The following is a 17,016-nucleotide window of genomic DNA, read 5'->3' as shown; positions in this document are numbered from 1 at the left end:
CAAAGTATAGAAGGAGTGCATTTGACGGTGCGTAAAAGAGCTCCGCTGCAACGCTGGTCCAAGTGAGATGCACATGGTCCCGGGGGAGGGGTGGTGGGGGCAATAAAATGAAATAGTGTAATTTCACGCTAACCAGCTTTAATATCAAGCCGTTTGCAGATTGCATATGGACAACTGTTCATCACCGCATGCTCATCCCTGCAGGATTCGTGGCTCGTATGCATATTTGGGTGAATTGAGATGATCTGTTGAGCGCAGACTATGCGTCTCCACTCGCAGATATTTCATCTTAAAAGAAAAAGAAACAAAGTGGGAACTTCCAAAACAGTATTAAACCAGTCTTATGGACAATGTCAAGTGTGCATTCAACTAAATCCGCACAAGCATCGTCCAAACTGTACGAACAAAATGTCAATGCCAGCCTGGCAAAAGCACGCAAGTTCCTAATCGCGATTGCAAATTGCAAAAAGAATGAGGTGCAAAAAAAAAAAAAAAAAAGTCTCCCAGCGGAGCCCGCGCACGCCGCGCGTCTCTCGCGAGCGGGCGAGCATTGGGCTGACGTCGGCTTCACTCACCTGATTGTGAGCGGCTGGAGCCAAACAAGAGGCACGTCAGGAAAAAGTCGATGCAACACAGAACACTTGCTTTTTTCATTGTTGCGCTTGCCAGTTATTTCCTTGAAATTCACATGTCCAATAGCGTATCCTTATTTGAAGCAAGCGCACGAGAGGCTCGCTCTTTTTTGGAGCAAAATCAGCGTCACTTTCGGGGACCGTGGGGCTTTTGCCCTTCCTGTTTGACTAACTTTGTCGGACTGTGATTCGGCTGAACCTCTCGAAGTCCACAAGCTAAAAGTGAGAGCGGCTGGCAAAGCAAGTTTCCGAGGCGCGCACGGGAAAGCTTGTTTAAACAGTAAGAGGCTGTATTCATGCCATTTCTCCCCCACTTGTACTCAGTATGCGGCGCCACACTTGATTTTTCCAGACACACCTCCGAGCACTTGAACTCCTCCCACGCATGCTGTGATTGGCACAGGTGGACGACGATCACTTCGCAGCCCGCCGGGCACCCATCGGCCGGCTCATTCATTGGCTGACTTCATTTGACACTTTCTTTGAAATTCATGCGGTGCACCTGTCACCACGATGTCTTCAAAATTGATTCTGGGAGGAAAAAAAAGAGGACTTCTAATATAAGTCAATATGCGTTAGATGGTCATGAGAGCTGCTATCATGGGCATTTCCTAGCCCATTTTGGAGAGTTCCACCCACCCCTAAAATTAAAATTATATTTGAAAAGATGGACAAAAGTATGGGTGCATCCTATAAACAGTAAATTATTTTTTTTATTTATTTATCTTCACTCACACCGTTTGAGGAAGATTGATCCGTCGGCCACGGAAGCCGAGTTTTGATGCACATTTTTACATCGGACGTATTCTTCTTACAATAATTAGCAGCTGAAGCTGCTTCAGAACTATTTTCAATACAAGAAGCAAGCAGACTGAACCATCGTCCGAGTGCATCCTTGTTCCCAATCAGGAATCTGAACTTGAGTTGTGAAAACAAAAAAACAACTGCTTGCAGCAGATTTATTTCCCTTTACTCTGGCGCTGCATTTACTTACCACTCACAATGTGGGAAATCTGAAACAGACATAACAACATGTAACAAATATACATAACTTTTGGATATGAACACAAGAAAATATGATGAATTTACAAATATGAGATTTGATCTGCTTTGCTATAGTTTTTACATTGTTGCCATTGTCGCATCCTATTCAAAGATTCAAAGAGATTAATTGTCACATGGGGCATCCGGCACATGGGGCAGTGACGACGTCAAGTGAACAACACACTAGTTTCCGTGTTTACGGTTACTCGGCAGCTCCACTGGTGTCGGGCAAGGCCTAGTCAAGAGACAGGTGACGAGCCTACAAATTCGCTAAAGGTGAGTTCATACTTATTTGCGCTTCATACTCGCCCCTCCACCGACAATAAAATTGTCATATCATGTCAATTGATATGTCCGTGCACCCCCACGATAGAAATATCTAATATTCAACGGTGTGTTTTCACCGTGAAACTATATTCCATTTATGTGGCTAACATTTCAGATATTTTTGGCTCCTTGATCTTGAAAATATATTTTTCACGAATAACTGAAAGGAGAGGATAACGTGATAGATCAAAACACACACACACCAGTGCAAACTCGCTTATACAAAGTGGGACCTTTCTGGCGTGAAGGTTTTATAGAATGCAGCAAGAAATGTATTGCTATGGTAATTACATCCTATTAACATTTTTGCATGCTATCTGGGAATCATTCCGATATGCTGATGTATTAACTGAAGTTTCGGTCATTAATTTCATGCTTGGACCCAGCAATGGCATCTTTGGGATTTCACGGGCATTATAATTTCTATTGCATTTCTTATTTATTATTCCACCTCTCATTGTAGCTGGACATATCAGAAGCTCTATTGCTCAACAAATTCTGACTCATGACAAAAAATAAAATATGTGAAGCTAATTTGGGGAGTTTGCTTGGGTTTTTCTCAGCCTTGAAACACAGTCATCATCACTTGTGAAGTATTGGACTTTTTCTGCAAGGACATCAAAGTTGAGACAGAAAAGCAATGATGAATCACAACATCAAAGCTCTTAGCAAACGATCTTATCCAATTGTTCTGATACCATTTCTATTCACAGCCAAAAAAAGCTAGTGTGTGTGTGTGTGTGTGTGTGTGTGTGTGGGGGGGGGGGGGGGGGGGGGGGGGGGGGAATAAAATGAGAATTGGCATCTTTTTTTTAGGCACTTTAATGGCCTTGGGTATTTTTTCAGTTTTAGACTAACTTATAGCTAACAGTTGATTTATATTGCTTTTGTAATTTGGTAATGTTAAAAATGTAGGTAAACTAATCTTATTTGTAGTCGGTGCGCAGCGTGGGTGGCAAAATATAACTGAGACACACTAACTTAGTAAATATCTTGTTTGTTTTAGGTCATTTTTTTCCACATCATTCTGGCAGTATTTTAGCCAAAGGATTGTATTCTCTTGGTAGTGTTACAACTGCTGTTGGTGCTAAACATGGAGACATGTTCAGTCTGGTGAAGATAGGATGTTGCCATAAGCAGGCAGTTAAAAAAAAAAAAAAATCTATATATACCATCTTTCTGCATAAGTATTTGGTGCTGTGACCTGTGTGCGGCTTACCAGTGAGAATTTGTTTGTTTTTTCTCAATTTTTGAAGCTGCGGCTTATAAACCGGTGCATCATGTTGCTATCTGGGTGAAATTTCAGCTTCCTAGTTTGTTCTTTAACAGCTTTTCCCTTTATTGTGAAATTCATTTGGTGTAAAGATCAAAGGATTGAACAAAATACTGCAGAATTGTTAAGCAGTTCTCCCAAACCCCCCAAAGTCACCTAAATCCAATTACAGCCAAGAGATTTCCAATTATTTAGTGTTGTTTTGCTACTGAGGCTAACCTGTCCACTTTGACTTGTGCTGTAAGCTGTTTTGTTTTCGAGATTTTGTCGAGCTTTCCAAAGTGATGCTGTTCTTGCTGGGTTGTTTCTATTATTTTTAAAAGAGTGATGCAGGTCATTTCTACAGGAAACAATGTGTCAAAAGGTTATTACCTTGCAGACCATATGCTGCTTACTTTTGCACTTTCAGAGAAAGACCTATGCCACACTGAGTGGCAATATGTCCACACATCTGGACATTAATCATGCACTTTGACTGCGACCTCACATTCACTTTGTCTGGGCGCGCACACACATATTTTTACACACACACCTGGTTCGTCATATTCAGTTTTCACATGGAATAATAACATGTTAGCTTTGAAACTACTTGAAAACATGCCGGGTCAAAAACATCACATTTTGGATCAGTTGGGGTCAAGCTGACCCAACTTCTTGTGTTGTTTTGTATGAATTAACTCTTGTGCAATATTTTGACCATTTTGGGTGATTTTCTTTTACACTGTTCTGGCAGTATTTTAGCCAAGGGATGGCACATTCATAAGAGCATAAGATCAATTAAAACGTCTATCTATCTACTTTCAACATTACCGTACTTATAATAATAATATTTATCATTATTATTATGATACAAATTATCATCATAAATTTGTGATATATTCTATGCATTTACAGCGACACTCTGTTACTCTATTACCTTGAAACATTTTTTGTTAGTATATTAAGGGGCATAATTATTATGTTTATGCTCTTCTGAAAGACATTATTAGCTGCAATAAGCCTGAAGGAGGCAGGCGGCTTACCTTCCTTTTAGTTTTGCGAGACATCAAAGTATATGCCCGAGCCATAATGGAGTCGACTCCGTAAACATCCTTCCTTTGCTATAAGCAGGTTTGTTCCTCTCCTGAGATTTTCAAGGCTTTTGTTTAGCTCCAAATGAGAAATGGTCGGCTTGAATGTTCACACAGCGCACTATGTTTTTTTCTTTTTGTTTTTTTCCACAAAATTCTACATTTTAGCAATACAGTGGTGACTCTACGACAAAATTAACTTGTTCCGGAAGTAAGTTAGTGATGTGAATCAAGTAGGATGCTTTTTACATGTAAATAGCCTATTGTGTTCCAAGCCCCCCAAAATGCTCCTAAACTCTTTAAATGAATGACATCATTACATTAATGCATAATAATAAAAATGTGTCATGTAAAGAATAATAAAACTCTTTAAATTAGTCATTAACTGTAACAGTTGACAATATGAAAGCACTTAATTTGCCTGGAAATGGTGCTGGCGTGTTGGTGATGAGTTCAGAGAGAGAACTTTTTCGGTCATTTAATTTGTATGTTTTTATTTAACATTTCCAGTGATCCAAGAATAATTTCCAAGTCCACAGAAGCAATAATATTTATTTTTGGATTATTTCAAGCATGTAAGTTTACTCAAGTTTAGCTTGGAGTCATGCAAAGTGCTTCCTGTGTGATGTCATTGCTAAAGTGCTAACAACTTGCTAACAACGCCAACCTCAGATGCAGTGGAATGTTACAGTGGTGTTTTTACGTTAATGCGTACAATGTTAATCATAGCTGAATGTTATGTCTGTTAGTTCTACGGTGTAATATGTTGGTGGGAGTGTAGAAGAAAAGAAAAAAGATGAAAAGTGGAAGATCGCAGTGAACAACGCTGCAAAATGCTAGCCTCTCGTTTGTATGCAAGCCGGCAGATTAATACATATTTAAAATGCACTACAAACTGTAACATATACAGTAGACATCACAGGTTGTGATAACGTATTACATTATGATCTTGTTGGAGCGAGCACTGGTGTCTCATGTCTCATATGTAAACAATGATGCTTTCGTATCCTGAGTTTTCTCTATAGTCTATACTCTAAATACATTGGCAGTTTTCACTTGAAAGTTAAGAGACTTTCTTTCACAGTTTACGTCACGCATTGAACCGTGAAAGACACTTTTTGACCCTCCACTGCAGTACTGACCCCTCACCAGCAGGTGGCGGGCTATGTCGCACCTTCGGTGTCAAACAATCAGCATACTGACTCCATGGGGGGTGAGCTAGCCAAGCTGCCCCCAAGCAGCTTCCTGCCTTTGTGTCTTGTCTCCAATAAATATTCCTCAGCTTTTAATATCAGCGATGTTTTAAATTTATTAGTCATGGTGTAAAAATGAGAGCTGGCAACCTGCTCCCATGAGAAGCTTGACTCTAAACGCAAGCCAAATGACTGGCGTTTATCACTCTTTATACCGCCGTAACGTAATTTGGGGAGCTGGTATTTTCATTTAAGATTACGCTCGAAGAGACACCTTCTGACAGTATCATCCTAATGCTGTCAATAAGGTAATTTCTTCCTGGCATTATGAGAGGCAATGAGACAAGGTTTGGAGTGTTCTTTCAAACATTCCCCGGTGTCTTCTGTACAACTAATCTAATACATAACCTCCTGATTTGTTTAATGGATGAGCCTTTGCTGCAGCGAGAGGCACGCCAATAAAAGCAGAGGCCCTCCGGAGGCTATTGTGCCTCATAATGATGCCAGACGCACCACGTGAGGGTTATGAAGCAATTTTTTATCGTCCTGTACATTGGTGGCCAGCGAGTAAAAAGCAATCTCTTTCCTGCAACATGGAAGAGAAACGTTTACGGTGAAGGACTATCAGCCAGGCGTTGCGGGCCCGAAAGAAAGATGTTGAACTCACAAATATAGTGAACATTAAATATTCAAGGCTTTGAATAATATCTCTTTTTGTTTGCTGTAATGCTGTCTGTAATGTTGTCTGTAATGCAACATGTGTTTGGAAGCAAACCCGAATTGCAGAGCTTCAATTATGATCCAAATGAGTGGCAATGATCATTTTGCCTCTGGAAACTGTTGGGTCCCTGGGACTCACAATGCTAAAAAGCTATGGCTCCCAACGGGAATGTTGGAGTCGCAAAAATCTATGAGGGGTGGGGGTCAGAATGTCTCCTCTTTCGCAGTGATATCACCAAACAAAGTTTAGTGACATCAGAGTTAAGTAAACAGCGTATGAATGAAAAAACACATCTGGGCTGTTTCACTCTATGTCACACACTTCTCCTTTCAGGTAGCAAGGATTAAAATGACCCAGGTTGGATAGACACAATTACCAGGCAGTAACTATGGGACGAGAGCTGTTTTTTTTTTTAACTCTTTCAGTGCCAATGATGAGAATTCTCGTCAAATACATTTTTTTATGAAAGGGTAGCCAGCACCCTTGACTAATGCTTATTTTAATATCAAAGCAATTGAGCACTGTAGTGAAATACAACAGAATAATAAAATATTCTGTTGGTCATGAAAGATAAGTGAAAATGCTAAAAATGGCTGGCACTCAGGGGTCGCCTTTTCCGATTACGCTTCACACTGAAAGAGTTAACTTGTTGGCCCAGAGGTTAAATGAGACTTGTGGAGAATCCGCTGCCTGTCAAGTCGCTCTAATTTTGTCGAGCGGCCACACACTATAAGGAAGCTGGACAATGCTTTAAAATAAAATGTGGGACATCAAGTAATGTATGCAAGAAAGAGCATTAGGATGCTTTTATTTTGACGTTTCTCCCAGAAGCAAGGTCAAGGCGGGGTACCTTCCATATCTTCCTGTATCGTGCTTTATGTGGGCCAATATGAAGTTGTACCCCGTATCAGAGCTTCTTAGTTTTAGCCCCTTGCGTACTAGGGATTTTCATGACATACCGGTTATTCATGAGCCCACATAATAACTTCTCTTGTTGTATTTCTCTTTTTCACTTTGTCTTACTCATACGACTCCTTAAGAAATTGGATTTTTTTTTTTACCGTAATTAGGTTTTGCATAAGTCTGCTGCTTTGGCAGCCAGCTGTTAATAGGAGACATGTTGAGATTTACAAGGGACTTGAGGTGCATTCGAATGCATTTGGACATGTCATATTTGTTTATTTATCATTATTATCAATAATCTATTAGAGATGTTTTTGAATAGCATATTTCTATTTATTTTTGTATTTATTTACTCAACGTTTTGCTGTTCTGCCTATTTTAGCTAGCAGAATATGAATAAGCGTGTTGACACTATTTTTTTCCCCCCATGCACTGCTTGTTTATTAAATTAAAGGCACAAGATGGTGCTAGTGAGTCTGAGTCCCGTCCCCATACGTCATACTTAAAATGTACTGTACTTATTATATAACACACTTGTACCCTAAAAAAAAAAAAAAAAAAAAAAAAAAATATATATATATATATATATATATATATATATATATATATATATATATATATATATATATATATATATATATATATACACACATATACATACACATATATACACACATCTGGGTGAAATTTTCAGCTCCCTTGTGTCTTCTTTCAACACTTTCCCTGTGATGTGAAATGCCTTTGATGTAAAGATCAAATAATTAGTCTCAAAACTTCACAAGGTTAAACACGTTCAAATATACTTGCAAATACATTCAGAAAAAAATGTGGAAAACACGTTTGAACAAAGATGTGTACTTTACAATGGCAGCTCTCCGCTAATTTTTTGCGACCACATAATAAAACGAAATTACTAAATTCAACACATGTTTTTTTTTCAACCCAAAGTTTTCATTAGCTCGGTTGCTGAGATTAGGTGAGCAACACGACGATTTTTCTCCGAGCCAGGTGAGTCCACATTCTGGGAATAATTGTCTAGCTATTTTTCATCTAAGTCACACAGAGTGGACTAAAACGGCGATGACGCCGTCTGCAGCCTGGCTCAGTGAGCAATGAGCAGCGTTAGGCCATTACACACACATGATTACGTGGCCATTTCCTCAGCGAATGAGTCTCATCAGAAGTCAGTGGAGAAGCTACCAAGTGTGTAATTGTTTCCCATTAGGGGAAACATCCACTGCCACCGAGTTGCATCTCACTACGGAGTGAGCTCACCGAGTGAAGAATCCACTGTGGGCTGTGATGGAATTTCTGAAAACACTCGTGGCAGTCTGAAGGTGAAAGTGATTCATCTTGTTTTGTGTGTTTTCCCTCCGCATGATTATTATTTCAAATTTGATGAGAAAGGAAGACGATTAATACACGGAAACTAAGCCAAAAACAATCTATCAAGTCTTTTTGATTTCCTGTTGTCATTTGACTGAAGCCTGAACTTTTTATTATTATTATTATTATTATTATTATTATTATTATTATTATTATTATTATTATTATTATTATTATTATTATTATTAATATTATTATTATTATTAGTAGTAGTAGTAGTAGTAGTAGTAGTAGTAGTAGTATTAGTATTATTATTATAATTAGTAGTGGTAGTAGTAGTAGTAGTAGTAGTAGTAGTAGTAGTAGTAGTAGTAGTAGTAGTAGTAGTATTTTTTTCCTTTTCACCTTATATGAAAAGAGACTTGTTGTCATTAAAAGAAAGTTGAGTTAAATCTGCGTTGCAAAGAACTGCGATGCATATTCATAATTATATAGTGTTTGGCATTCATAGTAGGAATAATCATGCAAGATCACACATTTAATAACGGGAAGTATTTCACGTGAAGCTAGTGTCAATTTGCTGAATTACGTAAGAGTTGACACCAATGGACAAAAGTAAGCTAAAGTTATTTGAACGGTGAAATGATTTTTTTCTTTTACAATACTGACATCTGCAGGACTTTGAGAAGAGTACACACATTATGGTTAAAAACACAATTTCCTCAGTAATCATCACGCTCTGAATGATATCGTTTTGGATTGGCTTTAAAGATAGAATTATTATTATTATTATTATAATTATTATTATATTATTAATGGATTCATTATTATACATATAGTTTGAAAAATTAGTGACCATTTTTTTAGGTTCCTTTACGTGATTGCACGAGTCAACCATTGGATGTCAGTCATATTGCTCTGAAGAATCTTGTTTTAAATTGGTTCGAGTATTTAAAAAAAAAAAAAAAAAAAGAATTATCAACGAAGAGAACATACCGTAGTTATAGTGCATAGTGAAAAACTAGTGACCAATTTCTAGGTTCCCTTAGGTGATTGCACAAGACAACCACTGGGTGTCAGTAAGAGAAAAGAAAACATATCAGATAATGATGATGATAACAATAAAATTAATAAATCAAAGGACGATTTCTGATTTAAACATGATTTCTTACATCTTTTAAATAATGGTTTCAAGTATAAAGAATGGATCAAATATGTCTCTTAAGGTTGAAATGGAAAATTTCCGAGACGATATACAGTAGTTATGATGGCAGTAGTAAAAGTAGTAGTGGGAGTAGGTGCAGTAGTAGTAGTAGAAGTCAGTAAGTGTGGGATGTAAATGACAAATTCAGGAAAAACAAACAGAGCGGCATGTCTAGTACAAAGGAAGAAGATAGAGGTCTGACATTTACTTGTTTCCTTTGGTTTACAGCATATGCGCCTGCCCTTTACATCATTCAGCACAATTCCTCCTGTCAGCCTCATTTACGTTCCGCAAACAAGTATCGGCCTACTTGACAGGCCAAAGTGACAGTAAATGCATGGCTCAATGGAATAAACGCTTAAACACACACACCACTTCATCGGGGCGAGCTCCACAATGTGATCCTGTTCGAGCAAAAGTGGTTAGTTTTAATTTACACACAAAATGCGGAAAATATATCATTGTATTTCCACTGTTCGATTAGGCCTGAGATCTTTTTTTTGAGATTTTTTTTCTGGCTCTGTATCTTTTTTGCAGCAGCAGAGAGAGTATGGTAGGCATTTGAACATATTACAGACATACTTGCTTGGTGATAGACCAACTTTCATCATTTTTTGACTTAAAATTCAACCATTCCCAAACGTTTTGATGCAAGGGTGGCAAAAGATTCTAAAGTTTAGCTAAAGGACCAGACCAGGAGCAGACGGATGCAATGTTTTGATGATAAAAAAAAAAAAATACATATATATATATATATATATATATATATATATATATATATATATATATATATATATATATATATATATATATATATATATATATATTTTATATTGTTAACAGTTACTATTTTAAAGCATCGATAGTTCGTGAGCTTTCAGGAATTTAACATTATCACTATCCTACTGATTGATCATTTCTTCAAGTTCGGCGGGCCGGATTAAAAAGCTAAAGGAGCTGCTTATGGTCCCAGGGCCGCAGTTTGCCCATTCCCACCCTAAACCCCCAAGAAACAAAAACTTTAGACAAATCTCATAAATGTTGGTCTATGAGTTGGCTGAAACAGCATATTTGAGTCAGCACGGTTTGTTAAAAAGTTTCCAACCCAGAAAATTTCACCTCATAGTCACAAGGAAAATATTCATACCAAACATTTTTGATTCAAAGTTACAAGCAAAATTTACATTCATACTTAGGAATATTTTTTATACTCACAAAATTCACATTTGTTCTCACTCAAAACATTTTCATCCCCACACAATTTAGACGGAAGCTTTTACTACGGAAACGAATGGCTCATCGCGGATATGTCATCTCACTCCATAGTATCCAGGCCCCAAAAAAAAAATGCCTTGAGCAATTTTTTTTTCAACTGAGGTACTTGAAATACTCAAGGATTCATTTCAGCCCTAATCCGCACCCTGACACATATAACTAGTTGAAACCGGTTAAGACCGTAGAGTCACACGGTGTGAAAAAAAACATGCACTTCCAATCTCAAACACACTTAACACGCAACAAAAATATAACTTACGAATATGAACACAAGAAAATGTGAATACTTTAAAAAGATGTGATTTACTTTGCTTTGCTATAGTTGCTATAGTTTTGACATTGTCGCCAAACTCTTGGTGCGTCCTATACTCCAGAGGTCCCCGACTGCCAGTCCGTTGCCCGGAAGCGGTCTGTGGATCAACTGGTATATGGGCCGAAATAATGATGTTTTGGAACTGATTTAGTTTATCCTTTATTTCTTCTTTGTTTGGCTTGATCTTTGTTTTTTGGCGCCGCCTCTGGCCACTGTTGAAATTATATTTTGTAGTGAGGAAGGATGGCGTGGTTTCACTTGAGAGCAGTCGCTATAGGTGACACACACGTTGTTCTGTTTCTCTGTTAAATGTGGCCTATGAGTGCCTGTAAGTTGTACATTCTTTGGAAGAATGTTGTCATTTATGATGATATATGCCCAAAATTTAATTATTTGTTGATCCAACAATTTGTGACTGTGGATAAGATGCTAGGTCATATTAGTTCTTATCTTCAGCATGTTTTATAATGCTTCCTTGTATGCGATTAGCTTGCTAGCATTTTCGTTTGTGCTAGGTATTTCCCTTTTTTTATTGCTAAGTACTCATTTGCATCAAATGACATTTTGAAATGAAATCAACAGCATTTGTATTTCAGTTACATGATTTATTTAATCCCTGGGTGTCTGGGGATTTTTCACTAGCCTGGCTTTATTCACCAGGCTTTTATCACCCAAATTAGGTTCAATTTGAAATGGTCACAATATCATTAAATATTAATATATATTTACATTCAACCCCTCAAAATGTTCCGTCGCATCAGTCCTATCCATGCATGGGGGTGGGGGGTGGGGGGGTGGGGGCTTTTATCTCCAATAATTGTAAAAATGCGATAATAGCAAAAGTAACTATGCTGTACTGTATATTCATAGATTCATGAAATTGAAATATGAATATGTATTATGTCATAATTAGAGTATTATGACTTGAAAACCTTTGCATAACAGGAGTCCAGGCTAAGCCAATTATTGAAGTTATTGAGAGGCGTGAAAATGTCATATGTTGCTAGCGGCACCCAATGGTTTTGGGGTGTCAACAAAAACAAATTCCATTGCGCCCTGTTCGCGAGTTGCCGTTGAAAGGATGAATGCAAAAATCAGAGGGAATGCATCGTAAAACATCAGGTGTTCATTATCTCTCAAATAGGCAATATTTTCAGTTTTTGAATGGCAGTAAATGAGCCTGGCATGGGCTGAATATGACACTGTATGGTGTACCTCTCGACCTCCCGACCTCCAAGGAAGCGTGCCATATTGAAAGTCATGTTTTGACAATCCATGCAGTATATTAGCCTCCAGTTTTTTGGTATGCTTTTCCTTTGATATCACATATCAAAAGCATCAAAAGCAAGAGTTGGGTCAAAATTTCCCCCAGGGCTCAATCAATGTAATTTGAGTACATTTTAGGCCGTAACCTCAAAGAAATACTTTCGAGACTCAAACAAGCTGAGGCCACCCGGTCCACAATAAAAATTTCAAGCTGTTGACGAGTCCATGTTGATAAAAAAGATGGGGAACCCTGCCACACACAGCAATACAGAAAATACCAGAATTTGACCCTAAGATTAAGGGTAAGTCCTATATTGTTGAAATTACGATAATTAAAATTCTACGACGCATTCCGCGTGTGTCAGTATTTCTCGATTCTTCCCAACCTTTGTCCATGCAAACACTAGTGAAGTGAAACAGTGATGCTTTGTGAATAAGCAGCTTTTGTTTGCCAGTAACTTCCCGAGCAGGTGCGCGCCATTGTTCCTCAAAACCTCTCAGTCTCTCTTTTTAGTCACATTGATTATCCTGGCCGTGCGAAAGTTATACTCAAGCAGCAGTTTCAGCAATTGTCACTTTTTTTTTTCTCTTTTGTGTCACGCTCTCATACTGATTCCGCGAGTCGCATCTGAAGGATGCGTCGGCAAGGGCTTTTTACAGCCGCCACCCAAATGTCAACTATCTTTCTTCCATGCACTCAATCGACATAATCGCGCAGAATGGGTTAAGTGCATCGGACTTGCATTTAACTGCACGGTTTGTTCAGCTCACCAAGAAAGACGAAGGGAAGGGGAAGTTCCCCCGCAGTCCTCCTTCCTCCCCACACTGCAACCTCTCAAATTTGAGAAGCCTGACCACAAACCCAACCAACATTACCCAGAAGATGTTGCAAGAACATCCACCTGCAAACAGAAAGAAAAATTGCCTTGACATTTTGCATTCCTGTAAGTCCCAACGTGGCTTTTTCAAGACTTACTTTAAATCTGGCTGCGTCTGGGGTTTATAATTCTTTTGAACGTTTTCAGCTAGGCTTGTGATTGGGATTTTGGGGTTTTCGATGAGTTTTTCTTTTTGGTTTAATTGGGAAAAAAAGAATCAATTGTATTTAACCCGTGTGTGGTGCAAAAACTTTTGTATATTAAAATGAATCCAGAAATTTGTTTTCAACAAAAGAATATATTTTAAAGTTTTCAGTTGCAATTTGATTATAAAAATTAGGTTTAATAATTCGTTGAGTCATTATTTTAAACTCTTGATTGGTCTTGGCATTAATCTAAACAGCCTCATAATGTAATCAGGAGGGGTTTTTTTCCACATTCTTCAGAAAGTACTTTCCACAAATCATCTTATTTCTTAATTTCTTACTGAAAACAATGACTGACTTATCTGAATGTTTTGCTGACATTGACTTTAGCGCAGATCCATCTAGTGGATGCATAACGACAACTGCAGCCACCACTGTAGCTTCTATTCTATGCGTCTTACAATGCCGTGCGTCTTATTGTGCAGAAAACAGGGTATTTAAATATTTTAAAAAAAAACTGAGCTGCTGCCAGTAAACGGATTAATATTGTCTTTGTGGAATATTGATTTAGTCTTGGGGGCAGCCATTTTGTCACTTCCTGTCGACAGAAAATGACATCACAGTTGCTCTGGCCTCAGGTAATGATGACTTACGACTCAGCGTGTGAATGTCACGTGACCACTGTGATTAGTTAACTGAGTTCCGAGCAATTTCAATGTTATTTACAGTCAACAGAAAGTGACTTAGATGCTAATATGTGGATTTTGCTCCTTAATTCATATTCCAATAATAATAATAATAATAATAATAATAATAATAATAATAAAATTTGATTGATTGATTGATTGATAAAGAAACTACTTTTTAGCTTTTACTCTAAACTCTCAATAAACATAAATTGTACAACACTTGCTGAATCATCCATCCACTCATCATTTTTTTTTTTGGTCTCAACGCTCACAACTGAGATCGCAGTGAGAGGGAAAAACACAAAAGCATTCATACCTAATGACAAGTTAGAATGTTCAATACACCTGCCATGCATTTTTTTTTTTTTTTTTGTAAATGGACTTTCACTTATATAGTACCCATGCGGGCTTGAGGAGAACAAGCAAACTCCAAATTGTTTTAACCTGTAACCTGTACAAACGCTTAAAAAAAATAGTTTGTCGAAGGTTTCCTGATATTGCTTTTGTTGATAGCGCTTTTGTGGATACAGTTATTCATATATAATTTTCATAAATAATAATCATATTTATAGTTTGTGTGGCAAGCGGGGGACATGGGGGGCGAAAGATTCCTCTTTCCTGGGGGCGGGGGTGGGGGTGCTTTGCAAAATATAATTGAGAAAGCACTGTGCTAAAGTAAGTGGACTTTGTGTGTTTGTCTACTGTAGGTGTGCATGTCTTCACTATGTGAAGAAATTCTAAGGGTAGGGCCAGCATCCACCACGACCTGGCAGGAAAAACAGGAATTAGGCCTCGTCACCTGTGATTACACAACCTTGCTAAGGATTCTCACTTGGCTGGAGAAAAAAAAAAAAACAAGACGGCAGGAGCTGTTCCTTGTGCTGCAATTTTAAACCATGAAAACAAGTCATGCCGCTTTTGCATCAACATTACACACTAAATTCTAAAGTGTTTAGCTTTTCTGGTTTGCAATTAACTCTGCTCTTATTGCGTGCCCCTCAACAATGTGGTATTTGTGGTCTTTGTGAATGCAAATAAGCTGGATGACAAACTTTGCAACCAAGGGCAAAAATTACCTTATTTTCTGGAGACGCACCAGCAAAACCCGAGCCAAAAAACAAAACATTTTTTGTCATGGATAAGCGGTACCACTCTATAAGCAAGATGCAACATCAGATATTTTTGTAAAAAGATTGGACCGTATTTTTCACACTATAAGGTGAATCGTTTAATAAGGCCCACCTTCAATGAAAGGTCTGTTTTCAAATATTTCTTTTGTAAGGTGCACCGCCTTATAAGGTGCATAGAATAGACGCTACAGTAGTGGCTGGGATTGCGTTATGCACCAGAAGATGGAGCTGCACTAAAGAAATGTCAATAAAGCAATCAGATATCAGTCAAACCTTTTAATCAGAAATTAAGAAAAATGATGTGGAAAGTTCTTTCTGAAGAATGGGGGAAAAATACCTCTTGATTACATTAAAAAACTGTTTAGATGAATGCCAAGACGAATCAAGAATTTAAACATTTACAATTGTTTGCCTATAGAAGTGTGAAAAAATGACTGATACTCAATAAATTATGTATTAAGTAATCAATTACTTTAAATAAGTAAAATAAATGTGTAAAATAAATACTAGCGGATATTGCTGTACATTAGAAGATAACATATTTGCAGGATTTTTCATTTGTTTGATATCCAATAGTTATTTGCAACCAAAGTAGAAGAAATAATTACATCAACAACTTGAAGTGTCTTTCATTCACTTTTTTCCCCCAATATCTCACTAAAGTTAACTCAGTGCATGTTTTTGTCCACTCCAAAATTGATTTCATGAAAGATAATTAACAAGCTTTTTCTTTAAATTATTTTCTTCGAGTACCCAGCACCAGAGCTTTGGCAGAGGACCTTGGCTTTTTTTTCTTCCGTACTTGTATTTTCAAGAGGTTGATTTTTTATTTTTTTTTGAACTGTCACAATGTGGAGTCTGGGCAAAGGTGAACTCCGTGCAAAAGTATATAAAGTGAAGCCAGATGAAATACTGCGGATGAGAAAACTGAAGTCAAAGAGAGATCAGGCGTTGCTCTAGAAGAATATAATTGTGTATATAATTGTACTCCTAGTTTCCGTCGGAGGGCCGTTATGACGGTGAAGTGATGAAGTTGCATAAATTAAGTGTGATCATCACACATTTAGGTAAATGTGTGTTGATCTTTGTGTTGGTCTCTGATTTCAAAACTAGGTGCTAGTTTTGAAATCAGAGACCTGTAAAAACAGTTCACAAGGGTAGCAAAAATCGCTTGTTGCTTCCCCGCAACAAAAAAACAAACAAACATTTGAAGACATCTTGCAAATTTGGTATTTTAATCTGAATCTTACCAAGTTTTCAAAAGCATTTCTTGGGCCTCATAAAATCACGAGCCGGATTTGGCGCCCGGACTTTGACTTTGACACCCGTGCATTAGTGTGATGAAGATAAACCATTCAGCAAGGGGGCTATGTTTAGACTTCAAGCCTCTCATTTCTTCCCCCAAATGCACCATGCATCATCAATGCATTTACTCTGTGTGTGTGTCTCTTGTTTTACATTCTTTGTGGGGTCCTCTTCAACCTGTCCTTGTATGATTTACTATATTAAAATGTAAAAATCTAAAAAATAAAAGCATACTGATTGTAACGGCACGCCATATAGCCTTAACCCTCTTGCAAGTTGAGTTTTTAATCATCTTAGTTCAAATAAACTAATAGGAAACAG

General features: G+C 37.7%; 1 protein-coding gene across 3 annotated transcripts in view; it reads right to left on the bottom strand.

The window, feature by feature from the left end:
* The window catches only part of erbb4b (erb-b2 receptor tyrosine kinase 4b), a 198,319-nt gene extending 197,665 nt beyond the window's left edge, over positions 1 to 654 (bottom strand). For all 3 annotated transcript variants that reach the window (XM_088414941.1, XM_088414940.1, XM_088414942.1), the window contains exon 1: positions 576 to 654. In XM_088414941.1, coding sequence (XP_088271067.1) covers positions 576 to 654 — 79 coding nt within the window. The remainder of the gene's footprint in view (positions 1 to 575) is intronic.
* Between the last annotated feature and the right edge of the window lie 16,362 nt (positions 655 to 17,016).

The sequence above is a fragment of the Hippichthys cyanospilos genome, chromosome 5 (genome assembly GCF_059441005.1).
Source record: "Hippichthys cyanospilos isolate Australia breed blue-spotted pipefish chromosome 5, RoL_Hcya_1.0, whole genome shotgun sequence".
Taxonomy (NCBI): Eukaryota; Metazoa; Chordata; class Actinopteri; order Syngnathiformes; family Syngnathidae; genus Hippichthys; species Hippichthys cyanospilos.
The sequence above is the reverse complement of the archived record's forward strand: the minus strand, read 5'-3'. Positions and strand labels throughout refer to the sequence as shown.